Source organism: Podarcis gaigeae, assembly GCF_964106915.1.
Source record: "Podarcis gaigeae genome assembly, chromosome: 3".
Taxonomy (NCBI): domain Eukaryota; kingdom Metazoa; phylum Chordata; class Lepidosauria; order Squamata; family Lacertidae; genus Podarcis; species Podarcis gaigeae.
Window position 1 is genome coordinate 38,006,457 of NC_139680.1, and position 22,946 is coordinate 38,029,402.

The window sequence follows — 22,946 nt, forward strand, 5'->3', positions numbered from 1 at the left end:
CTGCATCTTGTTGGAACAGCGTAGCAGCTCCTTACCAGGCTTGCAGTTGCATTTAGAAGCAGCAGAATACAGAGGTTTATAGCTCCAGTGACTTGTGACTACACTGACCAGTTGCAGACCCTTTGGAGGTGGCTGCATGGCTACCATGCAATAATCCCAGATACTAGGTACCCCTGGTGTTTGTGGAAGTTTGGCTGCCTATGTTGCTATTGAGAATGGGAGGTAGGGCTGGCCCACCCATGGGGCAAGGTGAGGTGACCATCTTCAGGTGGCAGGATCCATAGGGGCAGTAGATCTGGTGGCAGCAACAGCTGCAGCATGCTCCTTGGAGGCCAGATCTCCTTGGCAGCCCTCACCATGCCACCAGTACAGAAGTCCTCTTGACAAATAGGAAGCACTGCTGGTGTCTTCTGAGCCTTGCTCCTAATGTAGATCTTTATATCTCTCTCTTCCCCACCCCTTGTTCTTGATGTAGATCTTCACTCACCCCTTCTTCCCTGGTCTGGTTTGCCTCATATGCCTCTTCTGACGGCCTTGATGGGAGGATAGCTCTAGTGCAGGGGATTTGAGAATTACACCCTCACTTTCCAAGACTGGAATCTAAGCGTGTTTATCTGGAATTAAGTAGCTCTGAAAGCCTCGGACAGTCTTACTTCTGAGTAAACATAGGAATGGATTGCTTGGATGTTTATGAGATATTCTACTAGGAACTCTTGGGAATTTATTGGTAGTGATTTATGTTCCATTTATAAATCTCTTCCAAATTTTTGTGTTTTTAAAATTTATGACCCCACTTTTCCTACTGTTAGAAATCCAACTGGATAGAATTCAACATTAACTCTGTGTTCCCTCTGTTTTAAAATCATTGTCTCCGAGTTCTTTCCTCTTATAGTTGAAATGTGAGTCATCCTTATTTATCCAAGGCATTGTTCTCTTGAAGTATATATAATACAACATATTAATCACCTACTTAATATGAATTAGAAGCAGGTAAAACTTAGCAGTTAAATTTTATCATTTTAAAACTTTAAAAATCAAGTGACAAGCTTTTTTCAGGGGGAGGACAATGTCTGTCGGAGCAGCCTTCAGTAAACAGCATGCCATGTAAAATCAGTGAGAAGGTAAAGAGAAATTACTGATGTAGGGGTTAGTATGTGGTATGAGGAGAGTTAAACACTTTCCAGTTTTTTATATCTTTCCTACCTACAGATAATTCATAAAACAGATTTGAGCTTTTCCACACTATTGAGTAGGTAAGAGTTATCAAGGTCCATGTTTCCCAATTAACTAAGTGCTGCAGATCCCCTGTTTTTCAAAAGCCAAGCCATGGACCCTCTACTTTTGAAAATTTTGGTATTTTTTTGCGAAGCAAATTTTTGGGGAAAGTGTGGTGTAGTCCCTAAAAAGCAATGGATTTTAGTTATCACAAATTTGATGGGCAGTGTTTTTTAGTATATTACTCACAAAAATGACAATGATTTAGGGGAGGGGGGAAGATGAATTTAATTTTACTAACATGTATTATGAGTTAGCAAATTAGGACATATCTAGCAGCTACTAAACCTAAATGTGTTGAGAGAAATCATGCCTTTTTTTGTCCCAAACAATCCCTTCCACTTCCAGTTCAGTATTTCCTACCTTTAATCTCAAATCTAGATTAACATTGAGCCAATTTCTATGCTTATTCTTTATATAACAAAGTGTCCAAAATGTTTGTTTACAAAGATATGTGGAACAGAATGAAACTAGATGTTTCAAGGCTTTTTCACGTACTTATAATCAGGAAAAACCTTCACCCAGGATGAGCTAGTCTACATTCTTAGAAAAATTATTTTGATAAACAGTCACAAGTCACATCAACAAGTGTATCTTCCGCAGATAGAGTTGTTAGTTGTACGTCACCACATTAAAAAGGATTCCTTATCCATGAGTATTCAGGATTTGGGGCAGGAAAGTAATATCTGAAGCTAGTCATACTAAATCACGCAGGTGCTCATTGATGTTATTTTTTACTTCTGGTATCAATTCTTTCTCAGTGGACTCCAGAAATGTCTCCAATGTTTGGATTTTAGCGAGGCTACCACCTTCCACTCAGCTTTCCCTTAACCATAATTTTTAAATCACTGCCTCAATCTTGTCTTCAATGTAAAAAATATACACATCACTACCTTGAAGGCTTGTGTTGAGAGTGTTCAAGTAGGTGAAAACATTGCTAGGTAGGCTACCAAACACAACCACTCAAAGTTGTTCAACTGACCACATGAAAAGTTTGAATCTGTCAGGAAAAGTCATACTTCACCACGGATGAACAAATCCACTGATTTTTCCCTGACATAGCACAAGCACCATCTGTTGTCAGACACACACATTTCTCTCATGAAATGTGGTTCTTTGCAACAACAAAAAACAACAAAAACAACAAAACCCACTTAGGGATTTAAACATGCACTCTGCTGTAGCGTGTGCAAGTTCACATGAAAGTAAAAAAATCCTCCATATATTTTTCTTCCCATACATAGTGTGGGATGATAGCTTTGTTTGTAATACCAGCGGTTTCATCAGTTTGCAATGGAAAGAAGTTGCAAGTTTGGATCCTTAAAGTGAGAGTCTGTTTTATATCATTAGACATATTCTTCATTTCACAATGTTGCTCGAAGGAGGTGATGTGTTGATTTCCCTAGCCTCCCGACTCACCAAGTACTCATTTACATATAGCTACACAAGCAGGGAAAATCACTTCCTCACCTAGAATACGATCCTTTCCTGCTTTGCCACATAAGAAGCTAAGGTTGAATTCTCCTGAGAACTCAAACTTGAAGTTTTTTTCTATGGTTTTTTGCCCCTTCTTCAACTCCACAAAAAACCATTGATTTATTTTTGGAGCGTGCGTGTTTTGTCTCCAAATGACGTTGAAGATTAGCAGGCTTCATAGATTCATTAGCTAGAATTTCACAACATGAAACACACAGGGACTTTGGTTATAAGTCAGATCCTTCAGTAAATCCATACTGAAGATAGTCATCACTGTACTTACAGATCAAATGCGCCAGGCATCTAGATACAGTGATTCTTCAGCCATTGTAAAACATTGAACATATTTATTGGTGCTGCCATCACTGACAGAACTGAATACCTGCTTAGGGCAGGAGATACTAATCCAGACACTTCCATCCCTTCCATCATAGATGATCATCAGAATGAGAGATGGCAGTGCTGATTATGACCCAGTGCAGAAGCACTTGTACCTCATTTAGGAAGCTAACAGATGGTCAATGACAGCTCAGTCCACGAGCAGCAAGAGATGGTGGTTGGTGAGCACAAGTCCCTGTTCCTTCCAACGATGTATCAGTGGTGTCAAAATAGTTACCACCAACTATCTGCATTGCGCATCCATCCTGCCCTGGAATCATGTGGGCACCAACCATTTCAACACTTTGAATTTCACCTTCTGCCACTCTAAGAAATACTCAGAATCCCAGATAAATGTAATAGAACTAAACTTTGTGACCAACAGTCCCTTTGGTTTCAATAATTTTATAATTAGGTTCAGCATCTAAGTAAAATGCAAATTCTATTATAATGATTAATACATTTAAACCTAAATGGTTAGTCAGCTAAAAATCTTTAAACTGGTTGGCAGCCTCAAAAACTGTGCATATTAAAAGTGAGAGTGTGGATAACATAACAGAAAATGGATTGTTTTAATCTTTTTTTTACATTCCACTGCTAGGTTTATTTTTGCATAGCTAATCAACCATGATTCTTCTGAGATTAGGGAATTTATGTCAATGGGTTCCCCCCTCTCCCTACTTTTTATCCATATGCCTTCTGATTCTCTAGCAGACTGGAACTATGGGAATTTGATGGTCACAGCATGTACTCTGCAAATTAACCAAAGGTTATTTAGAGTTTTAATGATTAATTAATGAGGAAACTACAATAACAACAGTTTTAGCAGTTTTAATGTATTTCCAAAGGAAAGCACTTATTGTTTCAGCCAACAGAGAAGCAAGGGAATTTAAGCCATTTCAATAGCCTATGTGAAAAATAACAGTAATCACAAAGGACACAATCCAGCCAGAGTTAGTACTTTAGAAGTCCCATTTATTTCAGTGGCAGAGTTGAGTACATTCTTAAATGCATCTGATCTTGGACTACCTCTTTGATTTCTATTAGTACATTACTTAGCACCACAATTAAAGAGAACTTCCCCTCCCATGATGTTACTTTGTGAAATCCCACAGCTTTCTTTAGCAAAGCAGCAATGACATATTCATATGTAAAAGAGCTCAGGGAACTTTAGAAATGGCCTTATTGTTTCCTGAAATCAGTAGGTGTCAATTCTTTCATATGCATACAGTTTGATTATTAACGTCTGTAAGCACTATTTCGGCTCAGATAAACAGAAGTGCTGAATAGAAAGACACAAATGAGTTGATGAATATGATCATACAGTCAAGTTCATAAATTTCCTTTCCAGAATCTGTGGTGGCTGGGCGTCAGGAGAATATATTTAATTGATCTCTTAAGCCATCATGCAGTCCCACAGAAATTAGTCTAACTTCAGTTCTTCCCTAAGTAGAGCTTAACTGTATGCAGCCCGTCAACTCATGCCATGCATGATGGCACAAATAAATATACAGGTACTGTATCATCCATTGGCCATAACAAAGGAGTGAGAATATAATCTGTACATTATGTCGCAAACATCAGGAAATTGGACTCAACTACCACTACCCACCCATGAAAGTCCCTTTTTAAGAGATGTGTGTGTGGCAGCCACTTTTATGTCCATCACCTTTTCCAGATATTCTTCAGTGTCAGGGATTGGAAGGGGGGTTGGAGTCTAATTCAGGAGAGGGGGGGGGGGTTAAGTGATTTGTGGGGAACTGTTCCAGCCAGGAGACAAGGGAGAAGGGAGAAGGGGAAACTTAAGTGCTGAAGGGTAGAGCACAAGATGGGTCGGAAGAAGAGGTAGATCAGGCAAGTGAAGGGCCAGATGATTCCCCAACCATTCCTGCTTCATTCTTGTAGAACCAGGAGGGGATGAAATGGGATTAGCAAAGGAAGTTGCCATGTAGGCGCAGTCTCCGTTGAGCGACGGCACAAAAACTAGTGGAAGGTGAGTGGTCCCCGGTTGTTGCAACTGCTCCATAGAGCATAGACCTGGCAGCAGCTGCCTAGACACTAGATCAGAGCTTTCCAAACCTTTCATGTTAGTGACTTTTTAGACATGCATCATTTTACAAACCCAGTAATTCAGTTTTACTAGCAAATCAGAGGTTTCAATCCCCAGGAGGAGCGCGGGGAGTGCTTGCGCAACACACACACTGCAGCCAACACACTAACGTGTTGCGACACACAATTTGGAAAGCTCTGCACTAGATTGTTGTGTGTAGATATCCAGAGCCAACTCAAAACAATATAAAGAGATATAGGAGTGTGGAAAGTGTCACCCAAGTAAATCTCTCAAGTGTATGAAGCTTAAAAGATAAAGTAATATATTTACAAATGAGCTACAGTTCGAACAAAACAAAAAAAAACTCGTTTTACATGGTGCACACAGGTTTCAAAGCAAGCACCATCTCCCTTGTGTGTGAGAAAAGGAGGAATGTGTCCTTCTGTGGTATATGGTGTGTAAAGGGTTAAAAGAAACTGACCATTGCTTCTTCTGTGGCTGGGTGGGTAGGATTTGTGTTGTGTTTGTGTTTTCAGCCCCCCAGCACTTCAGTTCTGGGTAAACTGGCCTCAGAGCTAGTCCTGTTCATTCTCTGTTTAATGAAGCCACTGTTCAGTTGTTCCTTTGGCATCTGTTGTTGTGTACAGTGAACAGGAAGCTGTGCAACCCTTTGGGTAGATGAACAAAGGACCCACGTAAGAATATTACATCTTCTAAGATGGAGCCTGCCATATGGGCTGCTTTGAAAAATTTAAATATTGAACTTTAAAAACAAATCAAATCTGTTGTCAAGTTAATCAGGAACACCCTCTAAATTAATTGGGAGGTTATTATCTGAGTAAATGTAGTGGCCTTAATACAAGATGTTAATTCCATTAATTAATTGGAGGGTGATGTTACATTCGCAGTTGACCTTAGCTTGAAACACACCTAGCACAGTGTTGCCTGCCTGACCTGTTGTCATGACCTGCAAGTAGGTTGTGAAGCCTGGGAATGTGAGTCATGGGTTTTATAAGCAAATCCAAAACAATTACCATATTGCTTCTAAGCCTTAACTGGTATAATAATACCTCTTCCAACTTTTTGTTTGGTTGGCATATTAGAATGCTGTGCTGACACTTGCAGAACAAAGTCGTACATTTTAAAACTTGGGGGACACTCTCTGGTGGATCACGGCAGGTCCAATGACATACAGGGATACTCATACAGGGAGTATCTTGAGGCGAACAATCACCAGATCTGCCAAGGTTAGTTAATAGTTTAGCCAAGGCTAATGTGAAGTTTGCTTAGTTGTGGTTTGTCTACTACTTTTGTGCTGAAGAAACAGAGAAGTTTGGGTGTGAAACCCATTTACAAACCTGATGTCACAAAGCTGCATTTGTGCAAAAAGAACAACAATGCATTGAACTGCAATGTGTTAGGACCTTCAGAGCTTGCTGATGAAGCAATACCCATGCTGCTGCTATTTGGTAGTACATGTCTACGAGAGACAGGTTTTTCAGCAATGACAGGCATGAGAACAAAATTAAGTGACACACTATTACTAAGGATCTATGTCTAACAGCCATCAAACCACACACTGACCTACATTGACAAAAGGCAAGCTTAGTCATCCCACTGATACTTTCCAACATAGACTTTATGATGAATAAACTATTGATATTATTCATAATTTTTGTATTTAACACTGCTTTAAATTTTAAGAATAATTTTTATAGTTTATGAAGCAATATCCTGCAATAAGGTTATTAGTGTTCTTGCATTCCCATAAAAAGAAACCTGCGAATAACTTGGTGAGTACTATAAATATTTCAACAATTAGTATGTTAACTACTTAACATTAATCTGTTAAATAGGTTTTAGCTTGGACGCCTCACATAATGGTTATGAAATAGGGAAACAAACAAAAAGCCCCAGCAAGACAGTTAAAATGAGTCAAGCTGATGGCTACTGAAGATCTAAAAATTCATGTGACAAAACATCAATGACTCACTCTACCAAGTAAATTTGGAGTTGTGGGTTATCATACCAAAAATGTTGGGAACCACGGTTCTAGTATTCCAGACATAATATGGTACCTGGACTGCACTTAACCCTACCAATTATATTTTCCCCATACTGATTAAAATTACCATTCACAGTTTTAAACCTCCTGTGTGCAAATCCTCCAATTAAAGCAATTAGAGTTTGCAGCCCTCATATTACCTAGCTGCAGTTACTGAAATGCATAAGTATAATAAAATGAGAATAAGCTCAATTAGCAAATAAAACACCTAATTATATAATAATCGAGAAGTAGCTGGTCTGACATTTCTTATTCTTACTCAAGCACTGATTAAAATAAGTTAATGTCAGTTCTACAGTTCCATGATTACTTTAATTAGGATGGTCTGATTAGAAACAGTAGTGCTAGATTTGCCCCACAAGTTTAAGATAACACAATCACTTAGAGCCAAGATTCCATTTATGCTTGATGCTTACATGGGAGTGCCATCCATTTCCATGAAGGGATCCTGGTTTCAGCGATGTGCGGTGGAAAAATTTCCACAGGGGGAAAAAATCCAAAATGGGAGATTTTGCAGTGCTTTACTTTTGGTGGGAAAAATATCAATTTCGTGTGTTCATTAGTAACAATGAGTGGGTGCCAAACACAACTATAATATTGGCAAGCTTGGTGATTTCAAAGTTTTTTGCTTTGTTTACTAAATACAAGAGGAAATAAACTTGCTAAATTAGATCACTCTCAAGGGCATCAGAAAATATTCCAGTAGAAACGGAACTTTTCCCAATACAAATTATCTTATGCAAATTAGCTTAGTTCAAAACCTAGTTCCAATATCTGTTGGAACTCACACTCCGCCAGGAATTTAAGGTCCAGCAAATTCTTCAATTGCCTTGCTGACAAACTTCATTTCCCAGAAGGCAGAAGAAACAACAAATGGATCATCTATTTTGGATCTCGTCCTCACCAAGAAGGAGGAACTGACCAACAAGGTGGAAGTAATCGGAAGTAACCTTGGGAAGAGGTTATTCAGATTCAAGAGAAAGCTGAATGTAGTCAGACATGCACTCTGCACTTGATTTCAAAAAGCTTAAGGGACTACTGGTTGAGATTCCATGGTCAGAAATACTCAAAGAGAAGTAACTCCAAGATGGATGGGAGATTCTTAAAGGTGAAATATTGAAGACACAAATACTAGACAACACAGACAATTCCAAAAAGAAATAAAAAATTGAAGGCATTTTTAAAAAAAATGGTGTATATAACAAATGAAAGAAAGGGGAGATGGCAGAGATTGCAAAGGAAGAGTATACATGAGTTGCTAACCATTTCAGGGAGAAGATCAGGCAAACTATACCTCAGAATGAGTTCAGGCTTGCAAGAGAGGTTAGTAGACTGCAAACATGAATCAACAGTGTGATTCAGCTGCAGAATAGCTAATGCTACTGTAGGCTGCATCAACAGAAATATAGTACCCAAAGGAAGTAATAGTCCCGGCTCTACTCTGTCTTGGTCAGACCACACCTGGAGCATTGTGTCAGTTCTGAGTGCCACAATTTAATAACAATATTGACAAGCTGGAACATGTGCAGAGGAGGGCAACCAAGATTATCAAGGATCTGGAAACCAAGCCTTATGAGGAATGGTCATAAGATCCAACTTTGGAGCAAGGACTTTTTGCTGAGAAGTCACAAAATATGCAGTAAAGTGTGAAAATATAGGCTGTTCAACCTTTAAAATATGCTCCTCCAAGTGAGTTCCAAAATGGCCCCTTAAAAGATTTCAGTGTTCCCCCGTTCCCCCAGCATAGGAAAAGACTGGACATTTGGTAAATTAAAAAGACCAGACATTTGGTAAATTAAAAAAATGTTTATGTACAAACTCTCCAAAAGTCAGATACATGTGCTTCAGAAAGTTGCACAGGCAGTAAAACTTAGCTTAGTTGCAAAGTGGTAAAAGTTCCTAAATTACTTGTATAGGAACTCAAGATTCAAGTAGGTAGCCGTGTTGGTCTGCCGTAGTCAAAATAAATTAAAACAATTTTATAAAAAGATAGTTAAAAAGACTCTTCTTAAAAACCTAAAAACTCCCTTAAAAGAATCAAGCCTTCAAAAAAGTTATATGATCTAAGAAAGTCTTTAAAAGAATCCTTCCAAAATAATTTAAAAATTATAATGTAGCACCTTAGAGACCAACTGAGTAGTTTTAGGTATAAGCTTTCGTGTGCATGCACACTTCTTCAGAAACACTGAAACAGAAGTCATCAGACCCTTATATATATAAAATGAGGAGGAGGGGGAGGGAATAAGTGATTGGCTAATGGGTATGGTAAGTCTGTTAGTGACCATTAATGACAGTTGTTCCCACAAGAAAAAGAAAAAGCAAGAGATTTTTAAAGGGACAGTATGTAGATGACAAAGAATAGTTTTAGCCTGTGTAATGGGATAAGAATCCAATATCGCTGTTCAGACCAGGTCTCTCCATAGTTTTCAGTTTAGTGATAAGTTGTAATTCAGCAACTTCTCTTTCAAGTCTGTTTCTGAAATTCTTTTGTAATAAGACAGCCACTTTGAGATTTTGCATTGAATGTCCTAGGAGACTGAAGTGTTCTCCTACTGGTTTCTTTGTCTTGTGATTCCTGATGTCAGATTTATGTCCATTTATCCTTTGGGATAAGGTTTGGCCTGTTTGTCCAATATAGACAACTGAAGGGCACTGCTGGCATTTGATGGCATACACAATGTTAGAAGATGAGCAATTAAATAGGCCTGAGATGGTGTGCTTGATGTTGTTGGGTCCAGTGATGGTGTTGTCTGGGTGTATGTGGCAGCAAAGTTGGCATCTGGGTTTATTGCAGGCTCTGGTACCAGTTTCCATGTTAAGTTTGGTTGTTGTATTATTGTGGGTGAGGAGTTGTTTAAGATTGGGTGGCTTTCTGTAGGCGGATGAAAGGTCTTCCTCCCAGAGCTTGAGAAAGAGAACTGTCATTGTCCAGGAGATGTTGTAAATCTCTGGTGATGCGTTGAACTTTTTTAACTTCAGTGTTGTATGTAATTACTAGCGGTATTCTGTTGTTTTCTTTTTTGGGTCTGTCTTGCATCAGGTTCTCTCTGGGTATCAGTCTGGCTTTGTTGATCCATTGTTTAATTTCATCAGGTGGATATTTTAGTTCCAAAAAAGTTTGCTGTAGGTCTCAAGAGTTGCTAATGAGAGCCATGCACTTGAGCTGGAGCAACCAGCTCAAACCACTTTATATGCTGAGCTTATCAGGTAGACTGGAAGAGAACAAAGGTTGATCAACTATTCCTCCCACGGTGTGGGAAGTATATAGCTAAGCCTGGCAGGCCAGCTTACTCTGTGGTATTAACCTCTTCATGTATTAATTAGACCTAAGAATGTTTGTTATATGAGGTGGGTTATCCCACAATGTCTACATACATTTCTGTTTCCTCTATCTAGCTTTTTTCGGGCAACCACCTTAGCCACATGGAAGAGGAATTGTCTCTAAGACCCAGCAACGCACTGTGCTAAAAAAAACCCAACCACAATTTCTGGCCATGTCACACTGTGCAAAACATTAGATAACTCCCATGCACCTGCCAATTTTCTGCTTTCATTTCTTTTAGTTATTTGATAAAATCTTTCTTTTAAGTTGGATTTAAAAGGTAAAGGTAAATACTTTGATGCAATTAAGTAAGGGGCTTTGGTGTTTGCTATTTTTCTAGGTTGGTGTGAAGCTAAAGGTGTGTGGGTTTCACTTTTAAAAAATAACATGTATGTTTATGCAAAATAAGAATCTTGCCTCCAGTAATGTAGTAGAGAAGCTGAAATGGGAACTCTAGTTCCAGGCTGCCTTAAAACAAACCAGTATCAGACTTGAGTGAGAATTTCCTCAATACATTTGCTCAGTACACATTTGCTTAGTGGCAAGCTCTGCAAATGATATGTCCTAATATCAGTACAGATTATACATCCTAAACTGAAAGGCTGGATGTTAACAGTATACTAAAGAAATATGAGTACACTGTTTCTTACTCTTTACAAATATTTTGAGTATTAGTCTAAGGAAAAACAAACAGTAGGAAGCATTTAGGGATTAATTTCACTTTTAGCTTTCCTGGTTGAGATGTCCTAGTAGTTTATGACATGGATTCTAAAATATATGCTGTGTTATTACTGGAATTTAAAATTGACTCATACTTTTCTATGGAAGAGGATTCCTCCCCATGTGGCTGTTTGCACGGTCTCCTTAATCTAGCTCTTTCTTGCGAGCACAGGAGCTCCAAAGCATATTCCTTTTCTACAAGGAGGTCCCTGTTCATTTTGACAGAGCAAAAATTCTGCCTTTTCAAAAGGTGCCTCTTCCACCTAAATTAATGGTGAAATTTGCTCACATGAGAACTTCATATATCAGAGAACCTATGAAACTCTGAATCAGAGAGTACACATTGAGCATGTAAACTTGCTTTATAGGATTAATTCTAGGATTCTGTGCTTCTGTGATGATGTTGACCCTGATGTTGGGAAAGATGGAGGGCACAAGGAGAAGGGGACGGCAGAGGACGAGATGGTTGGATAGTGTTTTCGAGGTTACCAGCATGAGTTTGACCAAACTGCGGGAGGCAGTGGAGGACAGAGGTGCCTGGCGTTCTCTGGTCCATGGGGTCACGAAGAGTCGGACACGACTAAACGACTAAACAACAACAACAAGTGCTTCTGTGAAGTGACTCTTTCAGCAAAGGGTATTTTACTGGGATTCCAGTGTGCTGGAATATATTCCATTTGCTTCAATGTAGGCACTGTGAATGTGTCACTTACCCATTTAAGTCATATTTGTTTCATTCCGATCCTACAATTGAAGATGACAAGATCATTTGACATGTCAGATATTGTTGAGAATATTTACTGCAAGATAGATTCCATTTCTAGTGCTTTTCCATATATTTGCTTAATCTAATAAATCCTCTAGATGTGATGTTACTGCTGTCATATAAATAGCTTAGGCTGGCCTAATGGGTGCAAGTTTTAAAAAGAAACTCCTCAACGATCATGTGCATTGTTCACTTTGGCTTCTTAAAAAGCATTTCTGGGAACTTGATAATGACTTTTCCTTATTTTGTACCTATCGTGAATGGGAACCTATAGCGTTTCTAAAAACAGTTTAGTAAAGTATATGAGCCTCATCACCAAAATGACAGCAATTGCAAGGTACAGTAGTACCTCAGGTTACAGATGCTTCGGGTTACAAACTACGCTAACCAGGAAGTGGTTGCTCCAGGTTAAAAACGTTGCCCCAGGATAAGAATGGAAATCACATACCAGCAGTGCAGTGGCAGCGGGAGGCCCCATTAGCGAAAGCACGCTTCAGGTTAAGAACCGTTTCAGGTTAAGAATGGACCTCTGGAACAAATTAAGTTCTTAACCCGAGGTACCACTGTAGTAAAGTCCAATGAACTTGGTGGCCTGCCTAAATTGTGGCCCCCAGAGCACAACATCAAAGACAAGACTTCTATTCTAACTGATCAGGCAAAGGCAGTACCTTTTCTCTGAGAACACACTGAGCTTCAGAGTTGCTTAAAGGCAACAGAAAGCCTCAGTGATTTTTGAGTCCCTCTGAAGCTCATGGACTCCCTAATCCCAATTCCCCAATCCTCCCTTGCTTGCCCACTTTCTTCCCTGCCAATAGTGCACACCCCAGTCTGTTCCTGGGCCCCATGAGAGGTTCTGCTTTGGTTCTGCTTTCTCCTTGACATCTCCTTCCTTCAGTTCTATCTCACCACGAGCCATAGTTTCCTTAGGCCCCTATTTTTAGCCAGTTGCCTGCCTTGCCCAACTTACTCCAGCAATCTTTTTTCTCCCTTTCCATTAACATCCAGTCCCTCCTGTGCAGTTAGGAGATTTCTTTGCACTTGTCCTTGCTCCAGTTTCCTGTCTCCGATGCAGTGTAATGTCGTCAATTCTGGAGAGTTTTTAATGTGAGTTGGACTCTTATTTGCTCCAGCTTAGCCAGCAAGGGGGGAGCCTTTTTCAATCTGCAGACTGCATTCCCTTGTGGGGGTGCCAAATGTAGGTGGGACCAGACAAACGAAATGGGTGGGACAGCATATGTGAGTCTTAACTCTGTAGAGTAGGCTACATTCCAGCCAGACAAATGTGAGACATTTATGCAAACAAGAGGCATTGTCACTGCTCAATGAAACTTTCCAACCAGGCAAAAGCACTGGAAGAGCCAGAAAGGAGTGCGGTTTGGGGAGAGGAGATGTGGCCTGGGGAGATTTATGAGCATCAGATAGAGAGGCCTATTGGGCAGCATTCAGTCCCCCTCCCCAGCTTGATTTTTATTTTATTTCGTAAAATTTATGTAGTGCTTGATTGTACAGAAAAACCTCAACGTAGTTTACAGAAAGGGATGGTCTCCATCCCTGAGCTTAGCCAACCAATGTCAGAAGCAGGCATAGGCAAACTCTGGCCACAATCAATCAAAACTTTATTAGCAAAGCCAACAGGCCACAGCTATACAAGAATTAAAAACAGAAATAAGGATAAAAGGGAGAAAAGAACAAGCAAAAGGAGGTCCGTCAGATGAACAAGTCTGTCACTCAGATGGTGGCCCTCAATTTCATAGCTCTTTCGATGTACCTCGCGACCTTCTCTGTTATCTGACTATCCGTATCAGATAAGAGGAAATACAGTGTGATGTCTGGTGAACGGCCGGGGTTGGAGAGAATGAGTGGAGTAATAATCTCATTCCTTAGGTCTTTGTAAAGGGGGCAGGATAGGAAGACGTGGGACACTGTTTCCGTGTTACCATCTCCACATGGGCAGAGTCGTTTTTCAAATGGAGTCTTTTGGTAGCGACCTTCGAGTACGGCAGAAGGGAGAACATCCCATCTAGCCAATGTAAAGGCACGTCTATATTTTGGGATTGTTAATTTAAACAAATATGAAGCTGGAGAGTCAAAATGAGAAGGGGGAAAGTAGGTATACCATGGGCACAGTTTCTTTAAGATAGTCAGGTTGTTTTGCCGTTCAATGTCTTTCAGGCGCTGGCCTATTAGACTCTTTGCTTTAATGAGGCCCATTGATAGTAGGGACTGTGAATGCAGACCGCATGTAAGAAGTTTTTGATGCACAGTTTTGAACCACTTGCTTTTGTGGGGGCAAACTCTGGCCCTCCAACCATTTGGGACTACAATTCCCATCATCCCTAGCTAACAGAACCAGTGGTCAGGGATGATGGGAATTGTAGTCCCAAACGTCTGGAGGGCCGGAGTTTGCCTATGCCTGGTCAGAAGCTTCAGAAGGTAGGCTTTAAAGCACTTCAATGGGAAAATACTATGCAGCTAATAGCTATGTTTTAATAAATTAGCTGGCCGTCATTATTCTCTAATCAACAAATAAGCGGTGCTTGCAAAAGGTAGCCTGTTTAGCAGTAGATGGCTGCCTTCAGTTGACTGATTAAGGAAGTGTGGTTTCTTACAGAGTAAAAACATGAGTGATGTACTGAGCAGGGGGGGGGGGGTGTTAAAAGGTGGGTCACCACTTTCTTTGCCGATAATTCCTGTGCTCAATATATTTTTCATGCTTGCTTACTAATGTGGTCCTACAGCAGTCCCCATCCTGTAAGGATAACAAATTAGCCATCTGATACAGAACAGCTTTATCCTGGACATGGAAATGTTTTCATCTGCCAAATAAAACATAAATCTTATCCTCTGTTTCTTTGACAAACTGCTTAATAAGCTTTTTCAAATACTTTTGTCTGCTGAAGCTAGCTCACGAACCCTCAATCATTTCAATCCAACACAAGTGTAATGCTGATAACCTGGAAGCTGATTTCTGTTGGAAGTTGTGTCACTGTACATCTGTTTTGAATATACTTGTTCTGACCCTGACTATTGTGAGGCCTTGGGGCAAGTAACTCTGTGTGTGTGTGTGTGTGCGTGTGTGTGTGCACACGCACAAACACACGTATTAGAATCCTACCTACACGGATCATCAAAAGCATGGTCAAATGAAAATGGTTTTAGAATGCTTCAGAAACATGCTTGATTGGAGTAAGTCTCCATCAAATGGCAGCTGCATAGGTGCTGAGTCCGGAGTCAACAATTTTAAAGTGATTTAAAGGTGGCACGATAGCGTAACTGTTTCCCATGGAAGGGAGGACTAGGAATGTGGCATGTGCACTCCCTCCTCCCTTCACACGCACTACAGCAGGCTTCCTCAAACTCTGCCCTCCAGGTGTTTGTGGCCTACAACTCCCATGATCCCTAGCTAGCAGGACCCATGGCCAGGGATGATGGGAATTGTAGTCTGAAAACACCTGGAAGGCTGGGGTTGAGGAAGCCTGCACTACAGTTTGTCGTGACATCTGAAAAGGCAAACTAGTGGTTTGAGCAAGCCCTCTCAACCAAGACAGCGAGATTCAAGCACAAACAGCAAATTGTGGTGTCACAAACCAAGAAGTACATGCAAGGGGGAGAGGAAGTGCCACTTTCCCAGACCTCCAGCTGCTGTTAGTTGTAGAGGTGAAAAAGACGGTCGAACACAGTACAATCTGCACAATCCCATGGAAGTGCTACCTGTCCGTAGAAAACAAAAGCACGCAAGAGAGAAATGTTCCAGGTTTGCCATCTCCCAGAGAAGCTACTTTTCTACGTGTAGGGAGTTGGAGTTGGTTTTTTTTCAATCTTCTCCCTATAGTCTTGTGTTATCTTTTTCAAAGCTTTTGATGTCACATGCAATGCAATCCTTTAGCTTTTACAAAAACCCAATTATATTTCAGCTGCTTGAAATTGAATTAAGCCAATACCGACAAGTATTTGCTTCTGTTTTCTGTGCTGCTGACTTCACTGGCTGTATTTCTTATTTGCCCCCCCCCCCCTTTAGGAGTCTGTCATGATTGTTGTCTTCGGTTTGGAGTTTATCATGCGCATCTGGTCTGCTGGCTGCTGTTGTCGGTACCGTGGATGGCAGGGAAGGCTGAGATTCGCAAGGAAACCATTCTGTGTAATAGGTAAGTTTTTTAACCATAGCTAACCTTGTTATGAATTACAGCACTGTCACAGAAGGATAGGACTCCACTGGCTATTATTTTAATTTAGATCCTAGATTATATTTGGCTGTGCCTTTGATGGGTACATGGATTGTCCATAATCACCAATAGAAAAGAAAAGATATTGCTCTGGAATATGCATCTGGTCAGATAGATAATGGTGGCCTGCAGGCACCCCTGCAGGTATACCTGGAAGAAGCAGGTTATCTGGTCACATTTCAGCCTGGTTTCAGGCACAATTTTAGTACCAAAACAGCCTTGGTCACCCTGATCAATGACTTTGATCAGAGACAGGGGAATGCAACTCTATTGGTTCTCCATGATCTCTTAATGATGGTATGGGGAACCTTCACCCTGCAGGCCTAACTTAACCCAGCATTTGTTTTATTCAACAAAATTTATATACCACTTGATTGGAATAGAGCGTCTAAGCTGTTTACAATAAATATTTGGCCTATGAGGTCGTTCCCCCCCAAACCACACCCACCTGCGCTGCATCTGACATCACGTTGGTCTTCAGCTTATGGGTTGGGACCCACAGCCTGATCCAAGGTGGGTCACAGCAGGAACAGTACCACCATACCAATATATGAGAAAAGAAATGGGCTCCCAAATGTAAAAGTAGGTCCTTCTTTAAAGTGTGCTCCTGGTTGTGCATTGGCAAGAGAGGCTTGCTGAACTGGCACTAAGAACAAACCACCTGGGATCAGTGTTTCCATGGGGATCTCCATTGTGCAGCCAATTCCAGCAGAAAGTGGAGCTTGAAGTCAGCACCTTTTAGCTGATAGGCACGGACTTCAACACTCTGGGATTGGCTGTGCTAGGAGGTTCCCCATAGGCAACTCTGAAGCCAGCTGACCCTTGAAGGAGCTTGCAAAGAGCCAAGTAGAGCTCTTGTAAAGCCCTTTGTCCCTTGCAAAGAGCCCTCCCTACTCAGTGCTTTGAAGCAGTGCACCAAAGCAATGCACACAACTTTTTTTTTAGCCTTGCCTAGCCATAGAGCAAATATTTCAGAATCAAATGTCCCAGGAAACATGAATGTCATGCAAGAGAGATTCATTCAAGGAGATTAATTCATGTTTGTTCAGTTTACACAGATCAGTTTCCTCCTCTGGCTTGGGGACTTTTCAGGGGCAAAATACTCCCCTTCAGACTATGGTATATATGTCACACCAGCATTAGGTCTGGGAGGAACAAAATGAGAAAGTGGCTTCTAAGGAATTAATAGTATCTATGCTGATGCCTGCTCTCAGGGTCATAACCAACATTTGGACAATTTCAGAACTTTTAACATTGAAATTTTGGCAAAATAAAAAGCTAAAGCAAAAACATTTGCTTTTTTATATAGGGTGATACGATTTTTTTAATCATATACACATCAGGGACATATACATCAACATTTATTAAAGCCTTTCCTCAGATTATGGAAGAGACTAAGTACTGTAATATTATGATGAACTATACAGAAAATCCCCAAGTTGCAGTGGATCTTCCATAAATGCTTACCTACACATAAAGAAGAAAGGTATGTTAAATGCATTAGCTTCTGCCAGTAATTACAAGATGTAACTCTATTTTGTTGTTGTTTCTACATTTTTGAAATAAAGCATTATTATTTTTTTAAAAAAAACCCTGTTCACCCAGGCATTTTGTGATTGAAGGATATTGTTTCTGGCAATTTTTAGGTTATAAGTTGTGAGGATACTTAGTTTGCCTTTAACTGGGCTTTTTTCTCGTATTGTTTGCTGCCCAGGGCTTCATTGGGAGGAATGTTATTTTTTATCAAATAAATAAATAAATAAGTTCTCATTACTGATGTCATAGATAGCACATAAGATTGTATATAATTTCGTTTCCACAAGCAGCCTATGAATAGCCCAAGTATTTGTGACTTCTAGGTTCATTGGCTTTAAATTCCAGATTTTAACCAGGACAATGCAATCTCTCTATCAGCACTCTTAGTTGCATTGGTTATCACTTGGCTTTAATCTTCATAGAACATAGCCTTATGCCGCTTCAAACTACCCAGTGCGGTATTCATTATCCATATGCCTCAGTCTTCATTATCTATCTAGCTCAGTACTGTTGGCAGTGATTGGCAGTAGCTCTCCAGGGTTTCAGACAAGAGGTCTTCCCAGCCCTACCTAGAGGCGTCAGGTATTGAACCTGGGATCTTTTGCATCTGAAGCATGTGTTCTATCGTGGAGCCGAGGACCTTGCCCCATGAATCGCTCTGTTAGTGGAATGGGAAGGGAGGCAATTTTCCATGGTCCCCTCCCACAGTAAATCTACCAAAGAACAAAATAATCAAAAAGGGATTAAGAGGTTTTCTCAGTATGGTGAAGGGGGTGTATACCATATCTCATTAGTGTAGTCATGGTGGAAATGCTTTGTGGGATGTGTGTGCAAAAATGGGGGGATCAAGGATGGTCAGTTGTTGGGGGGTAGTGAGAAATGGGGTGTGTTATCATCTCTGATCGAACAGGTATTCAAAACATTTCCTGTAAAAGGCTCTGTAAAACCTGTGAACAGAGAGAACAGTGGGGTGAGCAGGCACACTATGGGCAATGATGCCTTCATTATATCACTTTGGAAAATAAAATGATGATCTGCCTTTACAATCATTTTTTTTTCCAAATAATTTTTATTCAATTTTCCATCCATAACAAAACAAAATAAAGCAATAAAAGAACATACAACACGTATAATTTCAGACTCTTAGTTTCATGTTCCTTACTCTCCCGACTTCCTCATACCTCCCCTTTCTGCATTCTCATGTCAAATTAATTAATTAACAAATCCCTCCCTTATTTTCAAATTAATTGTAAAAACATTCAATTTCTTCCACTTAACCATTATCGCTATTAACCCCTATCTTTTCTCATTCCGCATCAATCTAGCATTCACTAATTTTTGAATACTTCTTTAAATAGCCTTTAAATTTTTTCCAATCTTCTTCCGCCGTTGCTCTTCCCTGGTCTCGGATTCTGCTCGTCATCTCTGCCAAGCCCATGTAGTCCATCACTTTCATCTGCCACTCTTCCACGGTGGGTAAATCTTGTGTCTTCCAGTACTTTGCTATAAGAATTCTTGCTGCTGTTGTAGCATACATAAAGAATGTTCTATCCTTCTTTGACACCAATTGGCCGACCATGCCCAGGAGAAAGGCCTCTGGTTTCTTAGTGAATGTGTACCTAAGTACCTTTTTCAGTTCATTATAGATCAGTTCCCAGAAAGCCTTAATCTTTGGGCACGCCCACCAAAGGTGAAAGAATGTTCCTTCCTTTTCTTTACACTTCCAACATTTATTCTCGGGCGAGTGATAGATTTTCGCAAGCTTGACTGGGGTCATGTACCACCTGTAAATCATTTTCATAATATTTTCTCTCAAGGCACTACATGCCGTAAATTTAATCCCGGTGGTCCATAACTTTTCCCAGTCAGCAAACATTATGTCATGACCAATATCCTGCGCCCATTTAATCATTGCAGATTTAACCGTTTCATCTTGTGTATTCCATTTCAACAGCAAGTTGTACATTTTTGATAAGTTCTTAGTACCGGGTTCTAACAATTCAGTTTCTAATTTTGATTTTTCCACTTGGAAGCCGACTTTCCTGTCTAGTTTAAAGACTTCCATTATCTGATAGTAATGCAACCAATCTCTCACTTTCCCTTTTAACTTCTCAAAACTTTGCAATTTCAATCTGTCTCCTTCTTGCTCCAAAATTTCCCAATATCTCGGCCAATCGGCCTCCATATTTAGTTTTTTAACAGCTTTTGCCTCCATTGGCGACAGCCACCTTGGAGTCTTACTTTCCAACAGATCTTTATATCTAATCCAGACATTATATAGTGCTTTCCTGACAATATGATTTTTAAAACCCTTGTGAGCTTTTACCTTGTCATACCATAGGTATGCATGCCATCCAAAAAAGTTGTCATAACCTTCTAAGTCCAAAATATCAGTATTCTCTAGAAGTAGCCATTCTTTCAACCAGCAAAAAGCTGCTGATTCATAGTACAATTTAAGGTGTGGCAGGGCAAATCCGCCCCTTTCTTTCGTATCAGTTAATATCTTAAATTTTATTCTAGGCTTCTTGCCCTGCCAGACAAACTTTGAGATATCTTTCTGCCACTTCTTAAAACAATCCATCTTATCCACTATTTGCAGTGTTTGGAACAGAAACAACATTCTAGGCAATACATTCATTTTTATAACTGAGATTCGACCCAACAAGGAAAGCTTCATGTTTGACCAAGTTTCTAAATCTTTTTTTACTTCCGTCCAAGTTTTCTCGTAATTGTCTTTAAATAAATTCAAATTTTTAGATGTCATATTTATCCCCAAATATTTCACTTTCTTAACCACAGTTAGCCCTGTCTCACTCTGAAACTTTACTTTCTCCAGTATTGTTAAATTTTTCTCCAATACTTTCGTTTTAGATTTATTTAATTTAAATCCTGCTACTTGACCAAACTCTTGAATTAGTTCTAGTACTCTTTTGGTACTAGATTCAGGCTCTTGCAATGTAAGTACCAAGTCATCTGCAAGATGATCTGCCTTTACAATCAACCTCAGAGTGTTTCTTTCCTTTAACATATTTTCTGATGCAAAATGCTGCTATCAACATGTTTTCTGGATTTGAGAACAGGGAGAGAGATTGGCAGTTCTGATGAAAGAGATATTTAAGACAGCACCTTTGATTGTACCCCATATTATAATTTATAGGTAAGGAACCATGCTTTTGAAAGACCATGTGTACTTGTGAGCCTTTTTTTATTCCACATTTTGCTCAAGTCTGAATTTTTTGGCTAGTGTACTGAACTGTTATTAGTTACTGTAAGAAGGCAGAGCCATAGCCATTCCATTTCTGGGTAGTACCACTAAATTTAGCAAAATTATTCTGAAGTAAATGTTTTGTTGATTTGCACACTTAGGCCACAATCCAGCTAAGAGCAACATATGCATAAGTGCATCAATTTCACTCATTCTGAATTGCTGCCTAAGTTCCTTCCTTGGCAATTTATAGTTCTCCACGTTATATATCTCTCTCTCTTAGTAGCTGGTGTGCAATTGTTTAGATGGTTCAGTCCAGAAATTCCTGAGCAGAATTATCCACTAGATCACAGATAGCCCCTTTCATAAGGCTGCCTTCCATGAACAGAAGGACTTCTTATATTTGTACAAGGGCTGATCCAAAGTGGAATGCTAAGATTGGGGAGTCATGGGCTTAATTCATATTGCTAGAGATTTGGGGTAAATCCTAGAAATGAATAAATGCCAGGATTTGGGGTTCTTTGTGATACGCAGGGAGAATATAAGCTGCAAGGGGATTCCTGGGCAGGCTGAGGGAAGAGCAGAGCTGTTAGCATTACAATAGCCATTGAGGGTCCTCAACAACTCCTTGCCCCAGGTGTGACCAGAGACTGGATATTTGGAAGGTTGCCAGGGTAACTTCTCTGGGGGAGGGCTCTGGCTTCTGAGAAGAAGAAAGGGAAGATCCATCTTGGTGAGGATGAAGGAAAGACTGCCTGCAAAGCTTTGGGCCATGCTGTAAGATCTGAATCCCCTCCAAGCAGACAGAGGATGTAAGTAGGTGAATAAACCGTATTTCTTAAAGCACAACAGTCTCCACCATGTCTTCTACCCTCGAAAGGTACACAAGGCCCCGTGTGCGTGCCTGAGATCCCATGCACCTTTGCCACGGCTTGGCAGAGAGAGGGACAAGTGCTGGGCTTTTGTAACACTGGTGTTAGAAGTGGGATCTGTGTTTCCTGGAGAGAAGGCCTAGAAGTCAAAAATGGAGGAAGGAATAACAGCAGTCTTTGCAGTTGAAGCTGATGCCTGAGCACCAAAGGCAACAATGGGAGCAGATGTGAGACCATGAGCAGCAGATGCAGCAGCAGCTGAAAGTGTGGGGGAGAAGTCTCCAGGGAGAATAAAGTGTGACTCCATGCCAAGAGCCAGCGGCGGAAGAAAAAGATACCAAGCTGGCTAAAGCTGAGGAGGGGCTGCTGATTGATATCTCTCTTACTCTTGGGGTGCAAGTGGTGGAAGAAGAAAGCACCCCAAGAAGCTACACCTGATTAACCCTTGGAAACAGCTGTGGAGGATGGCGAAGAGGACAAGAAAATGGAGGTGCCTAAGAACTTGCAAGGGGCACTGCTATTCGATCTTTCTACTTCCTGGGTGCCTGCTGTGGAAAAAGAGGTGCAGGACGAGAAGGGCTGGCTGGCTGAGTTGCTACTGATATTGCCTGGCAAGCTCTTGGGGTCAGTATCTCTCAGCCTAACCTTCCTCAACAAAATGAGGGACAACCATTCCTAGCTGTTCTTGGAGGCAGCTGCGGGAATGCAGATGTAATAAACAAAATAGATTAAATATGAACATGCCTGACACAGACAAGGCTACAAATGAGCCTCTCTCTTACCTTGCGCATGCCGATGCTAAATTAATTGAAATATTAATTTCTAATTAAAAGCATGATACATTCAGTTTTGAGTGTCAGGCTTTGAAAAAGCAAGTGTAGCATCCCCCCTTTTAAATAATTGTGTGAATTTAAAGTCCTCTCTGCTGACAGAACTGTTGTAGCTAATTAGAAAATTCCATTAGAGGTTATGTGTATATGGGAAAGGTGGTTCTCCGCCCCCTGCCCTCCCTTCTTTATACCTCACTAGATAATTGTTACCTTTTCAGATCACAATAG

General features: G+C 40.4%; 1 protein-coding gene across 4 annotated transcripts in view; it reads left to right on the plus strand.

Annotated features, from left to right (window-relative positions):
• Positions 1–22,946, plus strand: part of KCNQ5 (potassium voltage-gated channel subfamily Q member 5) — a 247,138-nt gene that overhangs the window by 172,645 nt on the left and 51,547 nt on the right. For all 4 annotated transcript variants that reach the window (XM_083730161.1, XM_083730165.1, XM_083730164.1 and 1 more), the window contains one exon: positions 16,071–16,197. In XM_083730161.1, coding sequence (XP_083586287.1) covers positions 16,071–16,197 — 127 coding nt within the window. The remainder of the gene's footprint in view (positions 1–16,070; positions 16,198–22,946) is intronic.